This window comes from Magallana gigas, chromosome 7 (genome assembly GCF_963853765.1).
Source record: "Magallana gigas chromosome 7, xbMagGiga1.1, whole genome shotgun sequence".
NCBI classification, from domain to species: domain Eukaryota; kingdom Metazoa; phylum Mollusca; class Bivalvia; order Ostreida; family Ostreidae; genus Magallana; species Magallana gigas.
This window is the reverse complement of record NC_088859.1, coordinates 52331457-52352699: the sequence shown is the minus strand read 5'-3', so window position 1 is coordinate 52352699 and position 21243 is coordinate 52331457. Positions and strand designations below refer to the sequence as shown.

The following is a 21243-nucleotide window of genomic DNA, read 5'->3' as shown; positions in this document are numbered from 1 at the left end:
TTCATTTCCCTCATCAAGTGATTTACACTTGTTTGGAAACAAGTTCTAGTCAGACAGATACTAAAATAGATAAAACAGATGTTTAATATAGTCAACATTTCTTTCTTAAAACCTAATTGGAACACAATGTTTTGGATTATATTCTGAAGCGTAAATTTGTTATTGTTTTTAAAAAAAAAAACCGCAAACGCATGTGCTCTGGTGTGAATATCTAACAAAACTCTCTCTCAAACTCTCTCTCTCTCTCTCTCTCTCTCTCTCTCTCTCTCTCTCTCTCTCTCTCTCTCTCTCTCGCTCTCTCTCTCTCTCTCAATAAAGCCTATTTTAGTTCTATCATGATATAAAAATGGTTTGAATGCCAAATGTAATAACTTATTAAGATCTTACAATAAAAAAATACAACTGGTTGTGTATTGCTATTAAAAATGTAAGTACATGTACAATCATTTATTGTACAAAAGTACGTGTATATAAACAGTTCTGATTAAATTAAAGAAGAAGAGCGTACATTATCAGTCAAATCCCCCCATCCAGGACATTTAAAGGACTTTTGTGCATCTCATATAAAGAAATCTTGAATGTGAGCATCAGTGCATGTATCTACATTACCTGATCATTGACAAACATACATTTATATTTATTACTTTTCTTATTATTTTCATTTCTCTGATTGTTTTCTTAACATTACATTGTGATATCAAACAATCTTTGACTGAGCTAGCGCTATTGTTTATTAAACGTTATTTACAATGGGCAAGATCATCATGTATTTCCGTCGTTATCTGAAGAGTTTTTAAGTTTTTTTTTTAATCTAGATCTATGGTATAACAATTTCGAAAATAATGTTTGCCTAACTGGAAGCAAATTCGCCAAATCTAAAAAGAAAAAGTTCACTAAGATTCGAACACCCTCTCTTCCGAGAGATATTGTCTACAGTCCTCCACCTATCACACTGAGCTACGCTGACACAGATCAATGTGGGCGTGAACAACTTTTATTTTTTGACAATTGTAAATAACTTTTTAATTTTTTGTGAAAAATCCACGAATTTTTGACCCATTATGGGTCTAGACTCTACTTTAATAAATCAATGATAAAAAAGAATGAAAACTTATCCTTTTAATGAAAGTACTTTTAAGATGGAGGCTAGATAAATTCGTATACACTGAGCTACTTTTATTTTTTGACAATTGTAAATAACTTTTTAAGTTTTTGTGAAAAATCCACGAATTTTTGACCCATTATGGGTCTAGACTCTACTTTAATAAATCAATGATAAAAAAGAATGAAAACTTATCCTTTTAATGAAAGTACTTTTAAGATGGAGGCTAGATAAATTCGTACCAAAAAAAATTATTTAACAAAAAAAAATAAGAAAGAAAGAAACTGTTTGCAATTCATCACAGTAAATGGTCAAGATTTAGGTACAAAACGTCGTGTGCCTTAATATGGAAATCTATACCTCTTGGGTTTATATAATGAAAACACGTTTTTGACATGTATCGTGACATGTATAGCATAAACAATGTATACAAGCCAATAATATATATTTTATCAACATTCGAATAAGTTCTTTTTCATCGCTCCAAGTGAGGGATATGTAACGCCTTGTACGCCCCTGTCGTTTGGCTATAGGCGGTAAAACTTGAGAAAATCTACCATAGTTTCATTTGCGCTGTTTAAGTTCCTGTAGCCAAGGGCGACTCATTAGATTTTAAAAAGAAAATAAATTTTCTATACGTTTTACTTAAAAATAAAATTGTAGCATAGCAAGAAACTGTCTGAATAGACCAACTTACTAAAAATATAAAGAGGTGTGTGATCAAATTTATTTCAGAGTTATTCCTCTTTTTACGCCAAGCGTCTTTTTTAACTTTCGTAACTCATATCATAACAATTACATTTCAAGTTTCGTTTGTTATTTCGCCTAAAATAACATATTTTCAAGTTTGTTTTATTTCTTTATCTCATCTCGAATAGTTTAATGTTGGATAATTTTTTTCTCTCTATAAAAATATACTTATATCTATCCTATTTCAATTGTAGATGGTTAGGGTGGGACAGTTATAGAATCTCGTCGCTCTCTGTTAAGGTCAGACGACACGTTCCTCGAGAAACTTTTTTGTATCTCCTCGTAATAAAGAATTCTAATAAAAATATTAATTTCATAATTACTTTAAAAATGATCAAAATTTACTTGATTTTGGTTATATGTGTACATGGTCGAGTGGTTAGAACCGTGGCCGCTCTCTGCAAAAAGCGTTAAGATTCTAGAGGTCGTGAGTTCAAAGCCCCGCCCCGGCGGAGATATAGTTCTACTGTAGTGAATTTTGCTGTGCTGTAGATGTATTTATTTTACATCAGCAATTCAAGTGTATTTTCAAGAAGATTATAAAGGAAATTGCATACTCTAGTATTTTGCAGAAATGCCTGGTAAGGTACCCTAATTTTTTGCAAGAAAGCTTGTCAAAGTAGTAGTAAACCATTAACAAATTCCTGGAAAAAGTTATCTAAAATTGAGGAACGTGTCGTCTGACCTTAAAATATCTTCTTGGATAAGGTGACATATCAATATATTATTATCTGAGTTTTCAGAGATGACGCCACGTTGTTCGTGTGTTAATCAGTAGGCTGGCCGTACTGTACTGACAGAACATCATCGTAGGACTTTTGATAATGTTGGTCGCTTTTTTTACATGTAGTTTTATTTCTAGTTAAGTCTTTCTGAGTTTGTTTTCAAGATTGTCGATATTGGTTTTCATTGCTCATGCTTTTGCACCTTGTAAAATACCGTAACTTTACGTTAAATTCCATTTATGAACTCGAACACAATAAATAAAGTACCGATCTGAGTTGTGCGAGTCGTCATTTTGTATTAATGACGTTATGATAATAAATACTTAGGCTTTGCAGGGGTAGGTCAAAAGAATTGACATTAAATAAAAATTTAAAGTACGCCATTGATTTTCCGTGAACAATCCTAAAAGTGTCATTTGTGCATCCTATAATAATTACACAACAATACGACGGATATGTTCACATCTCTTTAAGGGGTATAGTCACGATTTTTGTAAAATTCTTTTTTTTCTGTTTTTATTGTATATAATGCTTTAGGAATGCATGTCTAGTGATCAAGTGAAATTTGAGGGCCAGTTGTAGAGTTATGAGGATGATACAGGGCTCACAATTTCTTGTCATGTCAACAAGGCTTAATTTGTCTGTCTGCTTATTCATTTTAAACATGAATAAAGAGTTCTTAATGTTTAACCGATTCATTTTAGGTCTACAACTGGATTTTTTACTTCAACATTCAAAACGTAAACAAAAGCTTTGTTTATAAAACACAGAAGCTCTGTAACTTGCTTATAACTCAACGAATGGCACCCAAATTTTAAATGACTATTAAAAATGCCTTAGTGAAGCATTGCAAACATTAAGATTTTGGGAATAATTTTTTACCAAAATCGTGACCATATATGCCCCTTTGAGGCTGTTCCAAATTTAATTTACGTTTAAATTTGTTTATCTTAACCTTAATCTTAACTTACGAGGAACAGAGAAAAAATTGTATAAATACAATTTTCAAGCAAACATATTCTAATTTTTATGGTCTTAAATGTTGATACAAATGGAAAAGTCTGCACATTAAATCAATCCTTGACTTTTCTGACAGCTACAGTCACCTCCTTCCCTCTAATTAATTAACACCCAAAACATCGTCATGGAAACACGTGTTTCGATAAAGGCTCCTCTAAAATGTCATTTTTTTGTTCCGATGTTGATGGTTTCCTTTCAATTCTAGTTTTTTTTATTCATGTGTTTAATTTAAAGCTAAAAAAGCGACATTGCAAAAAAAACTTATTATGCATGCAATTTAAAAATATGACTAAAATATAAAAGTTCTTTATCGGTAGCATCAATTCATAAAGGTTTACATCTCTTCAATAAAGATTTTCAGTCAAAAAAAAAATGAAATTTCCAGTTAAAAATAGGTCGTAGAGACAAATGAGATAGATTATTAATGAAATATTATGTACAGGTATATTAGAATAGTTAAAGTAGAAAAATGTGTGTCTCAGCTCAGGGTTTTTCCTATTCAGAACAGCTGAATAGGTAGGATTTGTCCATGCCCCGAATGCTTGTGAACCTTCCTAAAATATTGGGATGGGGTTTTATTTATGGATTAAATTATTAATTTTCTTTATAAATTAACACTTTGTTTTGGCGTACAGATATGTCCGTTGATAAAAGTCAGCTAAGAACAATCCATTTTAGCCTGGTCAGAGACACGAATGTCAATATATCACACTCTACATAGGCAATTTCGCCACATATGATCCACATATGATTTGCCTTTCATATGTGGATCATATGACAATCATATGTGGATCAAATCATATGTGGAGGTTCATATGAGAATCATATGAACACTCATATGTGGATCATATGACGCAGTATGCATATGATCTACATATGAAAAACAATTCACATGTGAATTATGAGTGTGGTCATATGTAAATCATATGAATTGACTTTCATATGTGTATCATATGAAAGAAAATCATGCAATTTATCCATTTCGTAATTTGATGATTGTTGGATAATGATAAAATCAATCAATGTTCATACATTCTAAAGAGACGGAACGAACCTTAACCAATATTATATTTTGCAAAATAATTAATGACAAATGAAAAAAATCTAACGACTTTTGTTAATTCACTTGATATTTATTTATTTGTACATTATATAATAATTTGCTATCTAAGAAATCTTATACAGTGTATATGCAAAGAGGATAAGTAAATTTAACTGAAAAACTATATCAGATATTTCGCAAATACAAGTTTTGAAGTTTATAAAGCATAAACTGTCCAAAATTAATAATATAGTTTAACACAGTTGAAAATTTGATTCATTCTATATAATATAATGAAGTCAATGTCAATTATTTACAAAGCTTTTGGGATGATTTGTCAAACAATTCAATTTAAGCCACACTACTTAAATTGCAAAACATTTTTATAATTTGATTTACAAAAAATTAGCAGAATGAAAATGATAATATGTAATAATGATAAGAAGAATGTTCTTTAGTTAGCCAGCACAATAAGTTTTCAAAACTAGTTCCCACTGTGGTCATAAGAAATTTACATAATGATCTATAGAGAGTAATTGTATACAGAATCTTAAAGAATAAACATGTACGGTAAGTTTTAACGTCATAAATGTTCACAACATGTAAGTTGAGTGCATAAACTATGTACATTCTTGATATAAAACTTCCATTACAAAAACGCACACCACACAGTTATCACCAAAATATTCTCTTTAGTTATAAAACATACTCTCAATAATAAAAAAAATCCCACAAATATTGTTTTTCAATTTAATATCATTTTCATTTTATGTATAATCATTCTGTTTATGTATTTAGAAGCTTACCTTGCAATATTTGGTGAAATAGTTGGATTGCTCAAATTAAGCTTGGCAATTTCACTTGGCTTGATAATATAAATGGGCAACCCAGAGTCATCTTCTCCCTGAAATATTCAATCAACATACAAATTATAATTTTAATTGTTAACATTGATATAAACTTTAATATTAAATTGTTGTAGTATAAGGAAATGAGGAATGGGCTAAAATATATGGCTGGACTGGGACTCAAACCTGGGACCCCTGCTACTCTAGTCAGGAGCTGTACGTACCACTGATGGACTTACCTCCATCCCAGCGGGCATTTCAACGTTGAAACAACGTTGTTTCAACGTCAGGCATCAACGTTGAATCAACGTTGAAATAAGGTTGCATATGAAAGTTGAGGCAACGTTGAAAATGTAACGTTGTTTCAACGTCAAAATTCAACGTTGATTCAACGTAGAAATTGTGTTGAAATCTGGCTTAAAATATTTAGATATGACAATGAAAAAAAAGTTAAAATTAAGTGATTTTTGTAAAGTGTTGTTTATAAACATATCGTCTTTTATTACGTTGTGCTCTTTTATGTGTTTTGACACTTTATTAAAAAAATCCAAATGTATAAAATCGGCCTTTATTTAAATCCTAGTAGTATTTGAGTATATCCTTTGCTAAACAACTTGTGTATTAAGTCCTCGTTATAAAGTTGAACTTGGCATTTCAAAATGTTTTAAATAAGGCTGTAGGAGAAACCACGTACATTCCGCCAAATGCTTGTTTTCCATGACATGAAACAAAGGATGTCAACACAAAAACGTAGAATCCACAATAGTCAGTTCATCATTTGCATTCTGCAGACTGATTTAAAAAATAACTCCCAAGATACTCCAGTGTAAAATATAAAATAGTCACAAATTAATCGTCCAAAAGCTAAAATCCCGGCATTTTACTGTAAATAAAATCTGTGTAGTTACTGCACGAGGTGTATCTAAGATCTGACTTTCTTTGTTCACCAATAGCGTCTTTATCGGTCAAGCTGGCATAAAGCAGCCTGGTAAATTGCATAACTCCCTTAATCAGCAGTGCTTGCAGTAGTGATAGGTCCGCGCATCCCCTTCTCTCTGACCCAGTTAAAATGCAATTAGCCACATGCTGTACGCACAGCTCAATCTCAAATTTCTTGTATGAAAACAATCTTTTTTATAAAAATGTAATGTTAAATATTAATTTAACTTTTCATTTAAACGAAAATTGATATTTTAATTGGATAAGACAAAAATATATTAATTTTATTGGAATATATATAAGATAAAATTGTATTCAAATTAACATTTAATATTTGTAAAAACACGTCATTTAATGCTTCCACTTTACAAAATATAAGTAAAACCTAAATTAAACAAATGATAAGGAAGTTTAAATTTGAAAATATGTGTTCAGTTTTATTCATATATTAAAACGTTGTTTCAACGTTGAAAAGTGGTTAATGTCTTCAACGTTGAAAATAAGTTGGGTCTTCAACGTGGAATCAACGTTGAATTATGGTTTGGGTTTCAACGTTTAAACCTCAACGTTGATTCAACGTTGAATAATGGTTGATCAACGTTGCAACTTGATTTCAACCATTTCTCAACGTTGAAACAACGTTGCGTGCCCACTGGGATAATATCCTAATCGTCCACAGTCCATATATATAGCCCAACCTAGCTACTATATTATGTTTTTAACTATCAATGCAGATTATGAATCCTATAAACAAATATACATATATTTATGAAGATAATATATAATTGTAATGGGTCCAGAAGTTATTTCAGAGTTCGATCAATTCTGTTACAGTCTGAGTACTGTTCTTTGCTTTAAATTGGATCCACAGTATTTTAATCAGGCTGAAATTATAATTAACATATGCTACAAAATGTACCTTTGAAATCAAATTTTCCACATCCAATTGACCAAATTTCATGCTGCGGATCTTGGCTAGTGGTGGAATGTCTGGTACACCCATTTCTTTGAGAATTATGAACCAGACATACTTAGCTACTTCCAAACTCTGAAATTATATTACACACATTTTGATAATTAAAAAATCTGTAATATGCAATGTGATAATTCATGATGATCAAAACCAATTAAAATATATATTAAAATATGTATCTGAATTTATATATTTGATAATATAAAGAAGAACTGCAATATTTACAATATGATGTGTTGGACTGTGTAATAATCCATACAGAAGAAGACTCAGCTTTATATCTGGAAATGGAAACCACTCCGAATCATTGTCTGGTGGAGGAAAACATGTCTCATTTACATGTTCTTTGTGATTCTGAAGAAAATATTATTCATATCAACTAGTTAAGTTAGTATAGTTGGCCCCTTTTTTGTTTACGTAAGTTTTACAAAGCATCTGATTGGTTAATTTGGAAATTTTTAGCCAATGAAAAACGAAGTCGCTTGCTATTTTTAGAGTTGGTTTCCCCCTTTCTCCATTGTGAAATAAAGCCACTTCGATTACGCGATTTTAATAAGCAGTATTATACTATAGTCCTGATAGTAGTAATATCATGTGATCATCGACATAAATGTTTATATATTTACCTCAATATCGTCGCTTTCCAGTTCGTTGTTCTTTTTTCCGTCAGAGAACAGCACATCCCCATGATCGATGGGTGGTGGATCCTGACTTTGTTCGGTCTCGGCAGGGGTACATGTATCCTCTGCTGGCAAAACGAATTGCAACTTTTGATCGCCACTCGTTTTCCCTCTCAACATACTGTGGAATTCGTTATTAATTTGATGTTTTCTTGTTAAGATGTGTCTTTGTAAATGATTTGATTTATCAAAAGAAACACCGCAGACGATACAGGGAAACGCCATCAGAAACGTAAACACACGTGCGTCGATGTTTTCGACACGCTTTGATCTTCTCTTAATTTTTTACCTTTGGAATAAACGTTGGTGTAACAAAGATTATTCGGCTGCAGACGATATTTGACAGCTGTCAAAATGGATTTCCTAGCAGTAAGTTCTGTTTCCTCGGCCAAAAATAAGATATAACGTTAATATTCATATAAATTGAATTGTTTGTTTTGCGAAGATTTTAAGCTCAACACATATAACATACACATAACATATGCATTTATTTTAAAACGATTTTAGTATAAACATATTTATTGTAGGACTCTCAGCAATCACAAGAACTGTTTGATCCTGTCGGTTCACAAGAAAGCGCTGACCCCTGCCACCGTTGACTGTTACAGCACCAACACCGGCAATGTCTCAAGCGCAGGGTGAAAAAATTATGCTGATGCTGGCAGATATTTGTAAGCAAAATATACTCAATATTTAATTCAAATGCGTTAAGCGTACATGCAGTACGCGTAGTTGCAATTTTTTTTATCAATACGCATGTGATAATATATAATTTACAGAAACAACAGTGATTATAATGCTTTTGTGTTATTGTTTGTTTTAAATAATCATTTTTATTTTGAAAATCGTCCTTAATCATTATTAAAGAGCTGTCACTTGTTGTTATAAGATATTAGCCCCGGTTACGGAAAAGGGCGAGCGTGATCCGAATGGGTGTTAGCCCTTTTTTGTTTACATTGTTTTTTCAAAGCATTTGATTGGTTAACTTGGAGATATTTATCCAATGAAAAACGAAGTCGCTTGCTATTTTTAGAGTTGGTTTCTTCTCTTCAATACTTATACCCAAATAATGCTTCATACGTTTTTAAAACAGTGATCTAAACACAAAATTGAAGCTAGCTTGCAAATAATGTAGGAAATATAGGAAAAAGGACATCTAGGTATACACTAAAAATGAATGCTTTTTACAAAGTCTAAACACAATAATTAAGAGAGAGAGAGAGAGAGAGAGAGAGAGAGAGAGAGAGAACAATTAATCGTCATGCATTCTTAAAACTGTTGCTTTTTTATCAAGTGAAGGAACAGAAGGCTCTCAAAGAGGAGGTGAAGAAATTGACTGGACAAGGACAGCAGAAAAATGTGTCCAAGAACATTTCAATTGAAGGATCCCCAATTGAGGTATAATTTAAACATGCACTGTCTGTTACTTTAACAATTGTTATGATACATTTGAAGAAGATGATCAAGGGAAAGAAAGAGTTCTTCATAGGAATCTTTTTGGTCTCCGGGGCTAGGGTGGGGCCACAATTAGGGGATCAAGTTTTACATAGAAATATATAGACAAAATCTTTAAAAATCTTCTTCTATAAAACTATCAGGCCAGAAAAGCTCAAATTAAAATGGAAGCATCCTCAGGTAGTGTAGATTCAAGTTTGTTCAAATTATGGTCCCCGGGGGTAGGGTGGGGCCACAAGAGGGGGGTCATGTTTTACATAGGAATATACAGAATTTTTTTTAAAAAATCTTCTTCTCAAAAACTATAAGGTCAGAAAAGCTTAAATTTGAGTGGAAGCATCCTCAGATAGTGTAGATTCAAGTTTGTTCAAATCATGGTCCCCAGGGGTAGGGTGGGGCCACAATTAGGGGATCAAGTTTTACATAGAAATATATAGACAAAATCTTTAAAAATCTTCTTCTAAAAAACTATCAGGCCAGAAAAGCTCAAATTAAAATGGAAGCATCCTCAGGTAGTGTAGATTCAAGTTTGTTCAAATTATGGTCCACGGGGGTAGGGTGGGGCCACAAGAGGGGGGTCATGTTTTACATAGGAATATATCGAAATTTTTTTTTTAAATCTTCTTCTCAAAAACTATAAGGCCAGAAAAGCTTAAATTTGAGTGGAAGCATCCTCAGATAGTGTAGATTCAAGTTTGTTCAAATCATGGTCCCCAGGGGTAGGGTGTGGCCACAATTAGGGGATAAATTTTTATATAGGAATATATAGAGAAAATCTTTAAAAAAAATTTCTTTTCAAAACTTTATGGCCAAGAAAGCTCAAATTGTAACCATCCTCAGATAATGTAGATTCAAGTTTTTTCAAATCCTGGTCCCTGGGGGTAGGGCGGGGCCACAATGGGGGATAAATTTTTATATATAGAGAAAATCTTTAAAAATCTTCTTCTCAAAACTATAAGGCCAGGAAAGCCCAAATTTAAGTGGAAGCATCCCAAGATCGTAAAGATTCAAGTTTGTTTAAATAATAGTCATGGGGTATGGTGAGGCCACAATGGGGGTTGAATTTTTACATAGGAATATATAGAGAAAATCTTTAATATCTTCTTTTTAAAGACTATTTGGCCAGAAAAGCCTAAACTTGTGTAGAGGCATCCTCGGATAGTGTAAATTCAAGTTTGCAAAATCACAGCATGTTGTTTAGGTCTTACTTCTCTGCAACATGAGATGCACGGGGGGTTGACCTCTGCCATGGTTGACAGTAGTTTGATACAGTTTCATGTTCCATCTCCGTATATATCTCATTTAGAAATCAAAGGATTGTCTTATGTAAATTCTTCAAAGATAGAATAGGTGATAATCATCTGCTGAGCTTCTGAATGACCCAATTAAAGTCTCAAATTCTTTAATTGTTTAAAAAAACACCAAGCGAATCATTATAAAAACAAGAAGACGGTTATCGACAATTTACGGCAATAAATCTAACAATTATACCAATTACGTCTTTTTTTTTTATGAAAGAAAAACATAGAATATACGAATAATTAATAAAAGTTAACAAGTTTTAAGTTAAAAGTTAATAAAATAACTTATAATATACTTTATTTATAAACAAGGAGCGAACGAGGTTTAAGGCGAACGAGAATTTGGGCGAACGGTAATAAGAGCGAACGGACGTAGAGCGAACGGACTAAGGCGAACATGTAGATAGGGCGAACGCACCCGATACCAATCAGAACACAGAGGCATCTGATGATCCTGATACCAGCAGTAGCAGTAGCAGTAGCAATAGTAGTATTTCAGGAGTTATTGATGATACTCAGGATGAAATACACGAAGATGATGATACTGATGATGATGATCAGAATATCCCAAGAAGGTCAACAAGAGTTAGACAAAAGCCAAAATGGATGGAAAACTTTGTATGCAGTCAGTTAGCATACCAACCATCCAAATGGAAAGAGAAAGTGTTATGCTTTAAGGAAATGGCATCTGAATTGAAAGAAATGGACAAAGAAATGTCAAAAGAGTCTTTAAAAATGTTTATCAAGAAATTTTGATTGTATTGTTTTCAGATTTATATATGTGATTTTATTTTTTTTTGCAGACTCAGAATTGGTAAGTCTCCTTTAAATGACGTGGAAGTCATTTTAAAAGGAGGGGGAGTTTGTAGGAGTTACAGATTTATTAATTATGAAATTAATAAATCTATAAATAAAAGTAATTAATTTATTGATAATTAAATTAATATATAATTATGTTTTAATTATTGTACAAATAAACTTAAAACTTAATACTAAAGTATATAATAAAATCTTTAATAAACTTAAAATTCTGGTCATGGTCAATTGAATAGAACAGGCAGCTATCTTGACCATAGTATAAATTGCCTTAGGGTTGTAATTAAGGTTCTGGCCAAATATATAATGTATCTAGGTATTCAATTGGTTTTTAGTTTTGTCTTCTTTGATTTTATTGGTTGTTGATATTTCCCTCCAAATTCTTGGAGCTGGTTTGTCATATTTCTTTGTCACATCAAAGAGAGTGGAGGTTTTTCATAATCTAAAAGCTGACTTTTGAAACGTAACAAACTCTACCTCTTGGTAAGTTAACATTACTAATTCTAATAATTTGATTAATAGTTATACATTTCATTAACAGTGAATTCTATAATTTTGCCAAATTAAAACAATAGCTCATGCACAGTAAGAGTGAATGATTTTGTGAGATATCAACTTTTTAATAGATAAGAATAACATGAATATGTTCACTGTTTTTATCCCTTTATATTGTGAACATAAGTACAAGTTTATTAATGTAAACTTTACAATAATTTGTAGTTGCCATACCAGATAGTACACTGTACATACCATAGAGTTATAATACTGTACAAGAGCGCATTCCCATAGAATGGTATGTTTAACTGTGTTTTATGATTTAGAATAATATAGTGATGTCTTTATCTGTTTATAGACATTACAGATGAATATCCATTGTATATATGAATTAATACAGATGTGTAATGGATTGATGTAAAGAGTTGTTCCCCTTTAGTGCAACTTGCTCCGATTGTAATATTTTTATGCCGTATATTTATATTGTTGTTATTCATTGTAAGGCTATTCATTTGTTTACCATCTATCTTAATAAATATTGGAGATGCCCAGAACCCTAACAGGCGTTGTTTGATTTCTTCAACATTCAACAAATATACCCCCTGTTACATTTGTAGAGAGAATATGTTATCTGGCTTAAGGAGAAATTTAGCGTCAACCCCTGGATTTCCTTTCAGGAGCCAGAAGTACAGGTATAAAATTAGTTATTTTTATATTGATTACCGATATGTGAATAAAACACAAGAATTGTGCATTTAATTACCTTAAGAGACATATATATTAATCATGCAAATAGTTGTCAAATTTAATTTAATGATGGTATTAACTACAATATTTAATTTATTTAATGAAGTTCAATGTAAAGTTATATATGCATTGCTGTTCATTCAGGAGAAGCTCGGTGAACTTGCCCGGAAAGCTGGCTGGCCTGGACAGGCAATGGGTGTTATATCTAGCTTTGGATCGACCAAGTTCACATATTATCGCAATCAAATTCGATCAAAGGTACGTGCAAACACTAGCTGGTTTTATGTCATTTGTCATTCAAGTAGTGTCAAAATTCATTAAATTGCTTCAGTACAGCTGTTATAATATTAACACCTTGTCAAAATTAAATTATGCATACCATTAATTAAGCCATACAAGCAGTCTTGATATACATTAAATTCTTATTGTTTCACCTTTTTTTCAGCTGATGGGGAATAAAGAAGTGGATGTGGAGGGACTTTCCATCAAGTCCCTACATAATTACTTATGGAAGTGTTTCCTTCCAGCCTCCACCTCCCTGGCAAATCCCAATAGGGAACACCTAACACTGATGCTAGTATGTGAACAGTTATACAATTTACATTATAAGTGCTAAACTTTTGACATAAATGAAAAATTCTTATCATATGTTTAGTTAGTTTCATTTTCTGCTGCTATATTTTATTTTATAACTTTGTAGAGATCTTTCTGTGCGACGCACAAAATGTTTAGGAAGGGAGGTGCACAGGGGTTTGCCTTCTGGACCGAATTCAGAGACTTCTTCAATGTAGTGATGGATGATCAAAGGGATGATAAATGGGACAAGCTAATGGAAAAGGAAGAGAAAAGGATAAAGAAATATGTTGATTAATTATATTTTGAGTGGGGGAGAGGGGTTGAAATTAAAAGGTATTTATTTACATATGTTTAAATCATTTAACAGGGCTGGGTGTTGTGCCCATTTTTAGATTGTATTGATCGACTTTGGAAGAAAAAGCTATATAAGGTAGATTTAATGGATAATTTATGGGCCACCCAGCCTCCTATAACATTTTTTATGTTTTGTACACAATATACCAAATATAAATGGTTTAATTAACAAATAGTTTTTCTTAATGTAATAAGAATTTGACATTCATTCAAAGGCCTCTAATACTTGTGTATATATACTCATATATTATTCTGATTATAGAATCGTCAATTTCTTTATTTAATTATTTTGTGTGAAAAAGAAAGAACAAGACATTTTTTAATCTTGTATTCATTTGTAAATTAAAAATGTTGAAGAACCCAGTGTGTAAAGTACATACATCATTTATTAATGTAATTTAACGTAAAGTTGGGTTTGTTTTACTTAATTTATATTATATAAATATGTAAAATAGAAAAGATATATATACATGTAGTATGTAATTAATATGCCATCCGTTTGTAAACTTAATATACTGCTATATATTTTGCTTGAAGTATTTGATTTACATGTATTGTGTATTTATATTGAGTAGAATATATGTATCGACAAATGCTACAGACTTGTTTGGGTTTTTTTTATTGCTAATGTTTATACCCTGCATTAAATTAGTTATTTCTTATTAACACGCATGAAGATATACATTTGTTTTAAATTTAACATGCAAAACTATTTGAATGTGTATGATAAAATTTCATCCAAAGGAGAAATAGCTGATTTTTAATTAGTGCAGTGGTATTTATTTTGATAGAAAATGTTTTATATGAGAATCATATGATGCCCCTTTCATATGATTCTCATATGAAAATAACTATAAACACACATAATATTTACATATGAAAATCATATGATGCCCTTTTCATATGATTCTCATATGTAAATGGCTTAAAATTTTCATATATGAATCATATGAAGGTATTTAAATATGATCCACATATGTGCATCATATGTGTATCATATGATTCGCCACATATGATCCACATATGATGCCCTTTTTTTATGATCTCATATGAAACAAATCATATGATCCACATATGTGGATCATATGTGGATCATATGTGGCGAAGTTGTTTTGTTTACATTAGATATTGGGATAGCGGTTCCTTTTGAATCTGAAAAATCGAAGCGGGGCGTTGTAGGAATAAAGTGTGTATTAGTGATAAAAGACGTCATGAAGGGATATTGGAATTATTTTCAAAATACTTGCAATTCATAAGTAAAGTTGTTCCTCATATATTTACAAAGTTTACATTGCAAACTAATTGTGTCAGAAATTTTGATTCAAATTAAAAATGTCTTGTTGGTTCTGTTTTACTTTCAATTTAGCATTTTTCAAGGTTTTTCAGTAAATGGAAACCAGAGTGTCTGGATGAAGCGCGAACTGCACTAGCTACATGTTACGAAACTTTAATGTCAGCCACAAAGACACCTACACACGAGACTCAGGATTCTATTGACTCGTCTGTCGACCTATTTACAACACAGATAACAAAAGCCATGATGCCTTTATTTGAAGTCGAACACTCTTTGAAACCACCTTACCGTAAAAAAACTTACTCAAGCAGAACGCCAATTGATAAACCATGGGTTACTCCACAATTAAAAGAAAAATACAACAAATACAGATATTATCTTAACTTGTTCAACCGGGATAAAGGGAGCGGTAATCACAGCAATCTGATGCAGTCAAAGAAAGAATATAAAACCCTTGCTGCTAAACTGAAGCGACAGTACATGCGTGCCGAGGGAAACATGCTTAATCAAATTCGTAGACAAAATCCCAAGTTATTTTATAAATATTTCCAAAATAAGAAATCTCATAAATCGGATGTCGACTCAAGTACATTTTTTAACCATTTTAAAGAGTTATCGTTAAATCGAAACGTGATGACGACGGCAACGGAAAACGTTAGGAGTGATAATTCGGCTGTGTTTGATGAACTTGACCAGGAAATAACAGAGAAGGAAATAGAGACGGCAATATCAAACCTTAAAAGAGACAAAAGCCATGGAACAGACTTGCTAATTAATGAATATTTCATTGAATTTAAACACAACCTCCTCCCTATTGTGCACAATTTATTAAATAGAATTTTACAATCTGGTATTTTTCCTAAAATGTGGGCAAAATCAGTAATTGTTCCAGTTTTTAAGAAAGGTGACTCGACAGATCCAAATAATTATAGGGGTATAAGCCTAATAAGCTGTTTTTGTAAACTTTTTACTTCAATTTTAAATAACAGGCTTATAAATTGGGCTAATGAATACAATGTTATTACAGACGCTCAATTCGGGTTTCAACCCAACATAGGAACTGCAGAGGCTATTTTTTGTTTGTCTTCAATCATTAATATGTCTCTACGAAATAAAAAAAGATTATATTGCTGTTTTATCGACTTCAAAAAAGCATTTGATACTGTAGAGCGTCTTAAACTTTGGCAAAAACTTGATATGTATGGTATCAGAGGAAAGTTATTAAATGTTATACGTTCTATGTATGAAAATATGAAATCATGTATTAAGACACCAAGAATGTTATCTGATGTTTTTGAAAACTCACTTGGTCTTCTTCAAGGGGAGGTATTGTCCCCCATTCTTTTCTCATTTTATGTTAATGATTTAGAAATGGAGTTCATTAAGAATGGTAATGTCCCTTTGCAAGTACAAGAGTTAAATCTTTTTACGTTAATGTATGCTGATGACATGGTGTGTTTTGCAGAATCTGTATATGAACTTCAACTAATGTTGAACACGTTATATGATTACACTTTAAAATGGGACTTGGCCATTAATACAGATAAAACAAAAGTTGTAGTATTTAGAAATGGAGGTAAAATCCATGAAAACGAAAAATGGCATATACATACTGACCATATAGAAGTTGTAGATAAATTTATGTACCTTGGTGTTTTATTGAACTATAATGGGAATTTTAATGTAACACAAAAACAATTAGCCAGTCAAGGTAGAAAAGCAATGTTCTGTCTAAGATCTAAGGTTAGGCAATTGAATTTAAATGTGGAAACTATGTTCTCTCTTTTTGACACTTATGTAAGTAGTATATTGAATTACGGATGTGAAGTCTGGGGAAACCACAGTGCGGGTGACATTGAGAAAATACATTTAGAATTCATAAAAAATGTTCTGTGTGTTAGAAAAAATACAAATACGTCTATGGTGTATTTTGAAACTGGCAGGTTGCCTTTGAAGATTGTACGCTATTTTCGGATTTTTAAGTTTTGGTTCAAATTATTACAAAGTAAAAATTGCATTTTGAGGTCATGTTATGATAAAATGTTAGAAGAGTGTGAACACAAATTGAAAAATGTATCAAACTGGGTGTCAAATATCAAAGACAAATTGTTTGAAATTGGTTTAGGCTACATCTGGGCTGACCAACACAAAATATGTTATAAAAGCCATTTTTTAATTATTAAGCAAAGAATAATTGATACTTTTGTACAAACTCTTTTTGCAGATATGAATAGTTCATCTAGATGTATGTTATATAAAAATATTATTGACCATTTTTCACTGCAATATTATTTGGTGAAACCCATTCCTTGTATTTACAAAAAACAACTCAGTAAAATCAGAATGTCTTCACATAATTTATCCATAGAAAGTGGACGCCACAGAAATATTGTGCGAAATAACAGAATATGTGAATTTTGTAGATCCGACATTGAAGATGAATATCACTTTGTCTTAATATGTCCACGATACCAGCAATTAAGAGCCAAATATATAAAAAATTACTATTGGAAAAAACCATCACTGTATAAATTTATACAGCTATTATGTGTAAACAATGTTAGAGAACTCTGTAACTTAGGAAAATTCTTGCATCATGCCTTCAAACTACATGTTGACTAATATACTATTTTTAAAACAATTGTAATTAAATTGATGTGTTGAATTGACATTCTCCAATGTTATCATCACTGTATTACATATTTATTGCTATTACCATTTGTTAGAAAATCCATACAATGTGCTGCACATATTATTTATAAAAAAAATTCATATGCAATAAGATGTATGTCTTACGCAATAAAGAAAGTTGAAGTTGAAATACAGTAAGCTATCGGACTTGCAACTACAGCTATTTAGGCTTTACATTGAATCATTAGGCCTGTTGCATATTTCTATTTAAGAATTTTCATAATAAATTGAATGAGTCGTCACTATATAAATCTATTCTGTTTCAAGCTGATTTTTTAAAACTGTTTATTTATTTACTTACTCATTTTAGCCGGAAGAGTCTTAGTTTTAGATAACCTAATGGTTGAATAGGTAGTCATTCAAAGTGAATTTGAAGTGTGAATCACTGATTGTAGTGACAAAAACATACACAGATAATCTATGCATTGCCCTAACTCATTATATTATTTTACGTGCAAAACAGTAATCTAAACATACCAGAGAAGAGCACGTTTTCATCCTAAAACGATCGGTTAGGAATTAAACGGAAATGAATGAAAAATGCAATGTATATATCATTACTTTTGCGCAAAATACAAAAGTATTTTACACCTTAATTAGCAATGAGACTAACTTTTAGTGTTGCATATTTACAAACACAGGGAAGTTTTTCATAAAGACGAAAAGTGTCAATTTCCCACGTCAAGTGGTTTACACTTATTTGGAAACAAGTTCTGCTCATACATCTACTATAATATTTAAAACAAGTGTTTAATGTAGTTAAGATTTCCTCCTTAAAACCTATTTGAAACACAATATTTGGATTATAATCTGGAAAGAAAATGTGTTATGGTTTTTAAAAAACGCAAAAGCGTGTGCACTGGTGTTAGTAAGTAATGAAAACGTCGTTCATCGATAATTTGTAAAACAAATATACAAAAACTGGTACTGTGCACTATTAAAGCTAGTCAAGATAAAGCTTAATCTCTTTTTTACTCTACTCTGCGTACTTTGGTTTTGTATTTTAAAAAAAATCCTGATATATGAAACATTTTATGATAGTGTGATTCACTAAACGGAACTTATTGCAGTCCATTGCAATGACTACATTAGTAACGATGGTACTAACACAAAAAGTCAATTCGTAAACCGAGTTTTAAACAGAAGTCGAGGAGCATCCCATCTGCATGGTTTGAAGTATCTGAACTTTTGATCTTTGCACTGCTTAATGAAAAATAACAATAACAAACTGTCAACTATCTCAAAAATCCATAAAACGAAGTACAAATTCAAAGCAGAGCAACATGGACCTCTATAAGGAAAGAGGTGTGATTAGGTGCCTGGGGGGAGGGGGGTAGGCTTCCCCTATTGTTGACCTGTCGCACCCGCCGTGCGCTCTTTATCACAATTGGGCATGTCGTGATTGAGGTAAATGTCAAAATCGGGAAAATGTCAGAGTAAGTAAAAAACGAAACGTTAATGATATGGTTTGTTTGTGATGGTCAAAATACAAATCTTGAGCAGACCACAATCACATTGGAGTTTGGATCAGCAGGCATGTTCACGAAACTTTCCTAATTTATAACCTAAGTGTGTTTCTAAGATATGATTTAAGAAAAAATTAGGAACCTCCTAAGTTCAAGTTAGGACACGTCTTAAGATGTAGCTCGGCGGTAACTTAGATGAATCATTCAACATTTTGCCAGAGAAAATTGTACGTGTTGGTTGTTAACACAATAGGCATAAAACGAGTAATTTTAATGTAGTCATTTTTTAAAAAGAAATTACATTTACCGAATATTTATATCACTGTACAAAAACAATTTAAAAAAAACAAAAAAAACAAAAAAGAAGAAAAAACAAAGACAAAAAAAAAAAAAATTCTCCTTTCCCAATTAATTTTCCTTAAATCCGCAATATATAGAATACACGAACATGTTTGAAAATAAGAAATAAGTTGTAATTTATTTCGAAAATACATGAATACAGTTAATTAAAAATTAAGAATTTTTTTTAAAGATTTTTTTTCGAAATGAAGTAATAGAAATTAAGAATGATCACGCTTGACTTATATAAACCGATGTAACTTTACTTTTTACCCCAGGACATTCGAAAAATTTCATACAATATTCAAAACAATGAATGTTACTCGCTTGATGTAAAATGAAGATATTAAAAATAAATGAATAATTTTCATTCGCCAAACAGAGACAGTGTTTGCGAAAAAAAATGCTGAATTTATCAGCTTCCAGGCAGGCTTATTTTAACGGAGAAGGTGTTGAGAGTTCAGAGACCATCTCAAAATAATTTTATTAAAATGAAAAAAAAATGATGGAACGAATGACTATGCCCCCCCCCCCCTCCAGATTTTGTCGGAAATGCTAGAATTGTAAAAAAATATTGCTTTATTCTACCGGTATTAAGAAAAACCTTCACAGCACTCCCAATATCCCCAAAAACGTGATTTTACAATCTTATGATGGTCTTAGGACAAGGTAAGTGATGTCCTAAAGTTAGGACAAAGTTATGGTGGTTCCTAAATTTTAGGAGAACTTTGATAACAAACTTAAGACTAAGATGTATCCTAAGAAATACGTATGACACACCATTGTCCTAAGATAGCTTCGTGAACATGCCTGCTAATGCCTAGGAACAATGTGAACAATGGCTATTTGCTCGTTTACACGAACAAATGCTGGCACTTGAAGACATGAATGTGAAGGACAAAAACATTATACATATGAGTTTTCTAAAAAACATTAACTATAACTCAGCAAATTTAATTATTTCTTAATTCATATAAGAGTATTTATATTCCAAATTCACCTGTTTCATGCAAACTAGTACACATTTTAGGGAACAACATTGTTTGGGTAAACATCCTTACATATAATTTTTAAGGGAGAAGAGGAACAGGTGTCAACATATCGTACTACACTTCTTGTATTTAAAGAGAGACAACCTAACAATTAATTTACTAATACCATTAGAGATCTAGAGTTATTTATCTTGAAATTAACTCAACTCTCTGTATATTAGAGTGGTGTGGGACTACTCAATGTTGTGACGTATTACATGCATCTATCGAAATAAACAATAAAATCAATTATAATTTTATAAATGGTTTAATTCTTTCACAAAATTGTCATCTAATAGCTTTCCGCAGTGGGTTAGAGGGTGTTCTATGGATCTGTAAATCAAATCTCGCTGGACATTTTAAAGTTTTTACCTTTCCAAAATTTTTTTTAAAACCTAATTTCTGGTTAAATATTGTTAAATTTAAAATCTCTGAACCAGTGAAATTATTTTACATTAATATCGACAGATGTCACATACTACCCTAAACAAAAACAACTAAGATAATTTTGCGGATAAACTTAATACGGAAACTTCTACCTGGAACATTTTCAACAAAATTAAAAACAATTCTCCTTTTCATTAAATCAAAAGTGAATA

The 21243-nt window shown here is 31.5% G+C and overlaps 3 protein-coding genes across 4 annotated transcripts in view; 2 read left to right on the top strand and 1 right to left on the bottom strand.

The window, feature by feature from the left end:
- The window catches only part of LOC117682402 (tripartite motif-containing protein 3-like), an 84947-nt gene that overhangs the window by 54636 nt on the left and 9068 nt on the right, over nt 1-21243 (top strand). The window lies entirely within an intron of this gene.
- On the bottom strand, nt 5424-8304 carry LOC117684964 (uncharacterized). The gene is made up of 4 exons (XM_066066290.1): nt 8026-8304; nt 7625-7753; nt 7346-7474; nt 5424-5543 (listed from the first exon to the last, which is right to left on the bottom strand). The coding sequence occupies exons 1-4, from the start codon at nt 8302-8304 to the stop codon at nt 5442-5444; spliced, it is 639 nt and encodes a 212-aa protein (XP_065922362.1). The 3' UTR covers nt 5424-5441.
- On the top strand, nt 8301-14421 carry LOC105328759 (uncharacterized). 2 transcript variants are annotated; one of them, XM_066066288.1, is made up of 7 exons: nt 8301-8448; nt 8607-8750; nt 9374-9477; nt 12764-12838; nt 13038-13151; nt 13339-13470; nt 13594-14421. In XM_066066288.1, exons 2-7 carry the CDS (start codon nt 8702-8704, stop codon nt 13762-13764), a joined length of 645 nt encoding a protein of 214 aa, XP_065922360.1. In that variant the 5' UTR covers nt 8301-8448; nt 8607-8701; the 3' UTR covers nt 13765-14421. The 2 variants fall into 2 exon arrangements, with proteins under 2 accessions (XP_065922360.1, XP_065922361.1); XM_066066289.1 differs by lacking the exon at nt 8301-8448 and having other exon boundaries at nt 8468-8750.

What these genes read in the sequence shown, in the direction of transcription:
- LOC117684964 (XM_066066290.1), bottom strand. Translation starts at nt 8,304, where the DNA reads ATGGCGTTTCCCTGTATCGTCTGCGGTGTTTCTTTTGATAAATCAAAT. An exon ending in TGGAAAGCGACGATATTGAG is followed by an intron (nt 7,754 to 8,025) that starts GTAAATATATAA and finishes TATTTTCTTCAG; the next exon opens with AATCACAAAGAACATGTAAA. An exon ending in ACAGTCCAACACATCATATT is followed by an intron (nt 7,475 to 7,624) that starts GTAAATATTGCA and finishes ATATAATTTCAG; the next exon opens with AGTTTGGAAGTAGCTAAGTA.
- LOC105328759 (XM_066066288.1), top strand. Translation starts at nt 8,702, where the DNA reads ATGTCTCAAGCGCAGGGTGAAAAAATTATGCTGATGCTGGCAGATATT. An exon ending in GCAATCAAATTCGATCAAAG is followed by an intron (nt 13,152 to 13,338) that starts GTACGTGCAAAC and finishes CCTTTTTTTCAG; the next exon opens with CTGATGGGGAATAAAGAAGT. An exon ending in AACACCTAACACTGATGCTA is followed by an intron (nt 13,471 to 13,593) that starts GTATGTGAACAG and finishes ATAACTTTGTAG; the next exon opens with AGATCTTTCTGTGCGACGCA.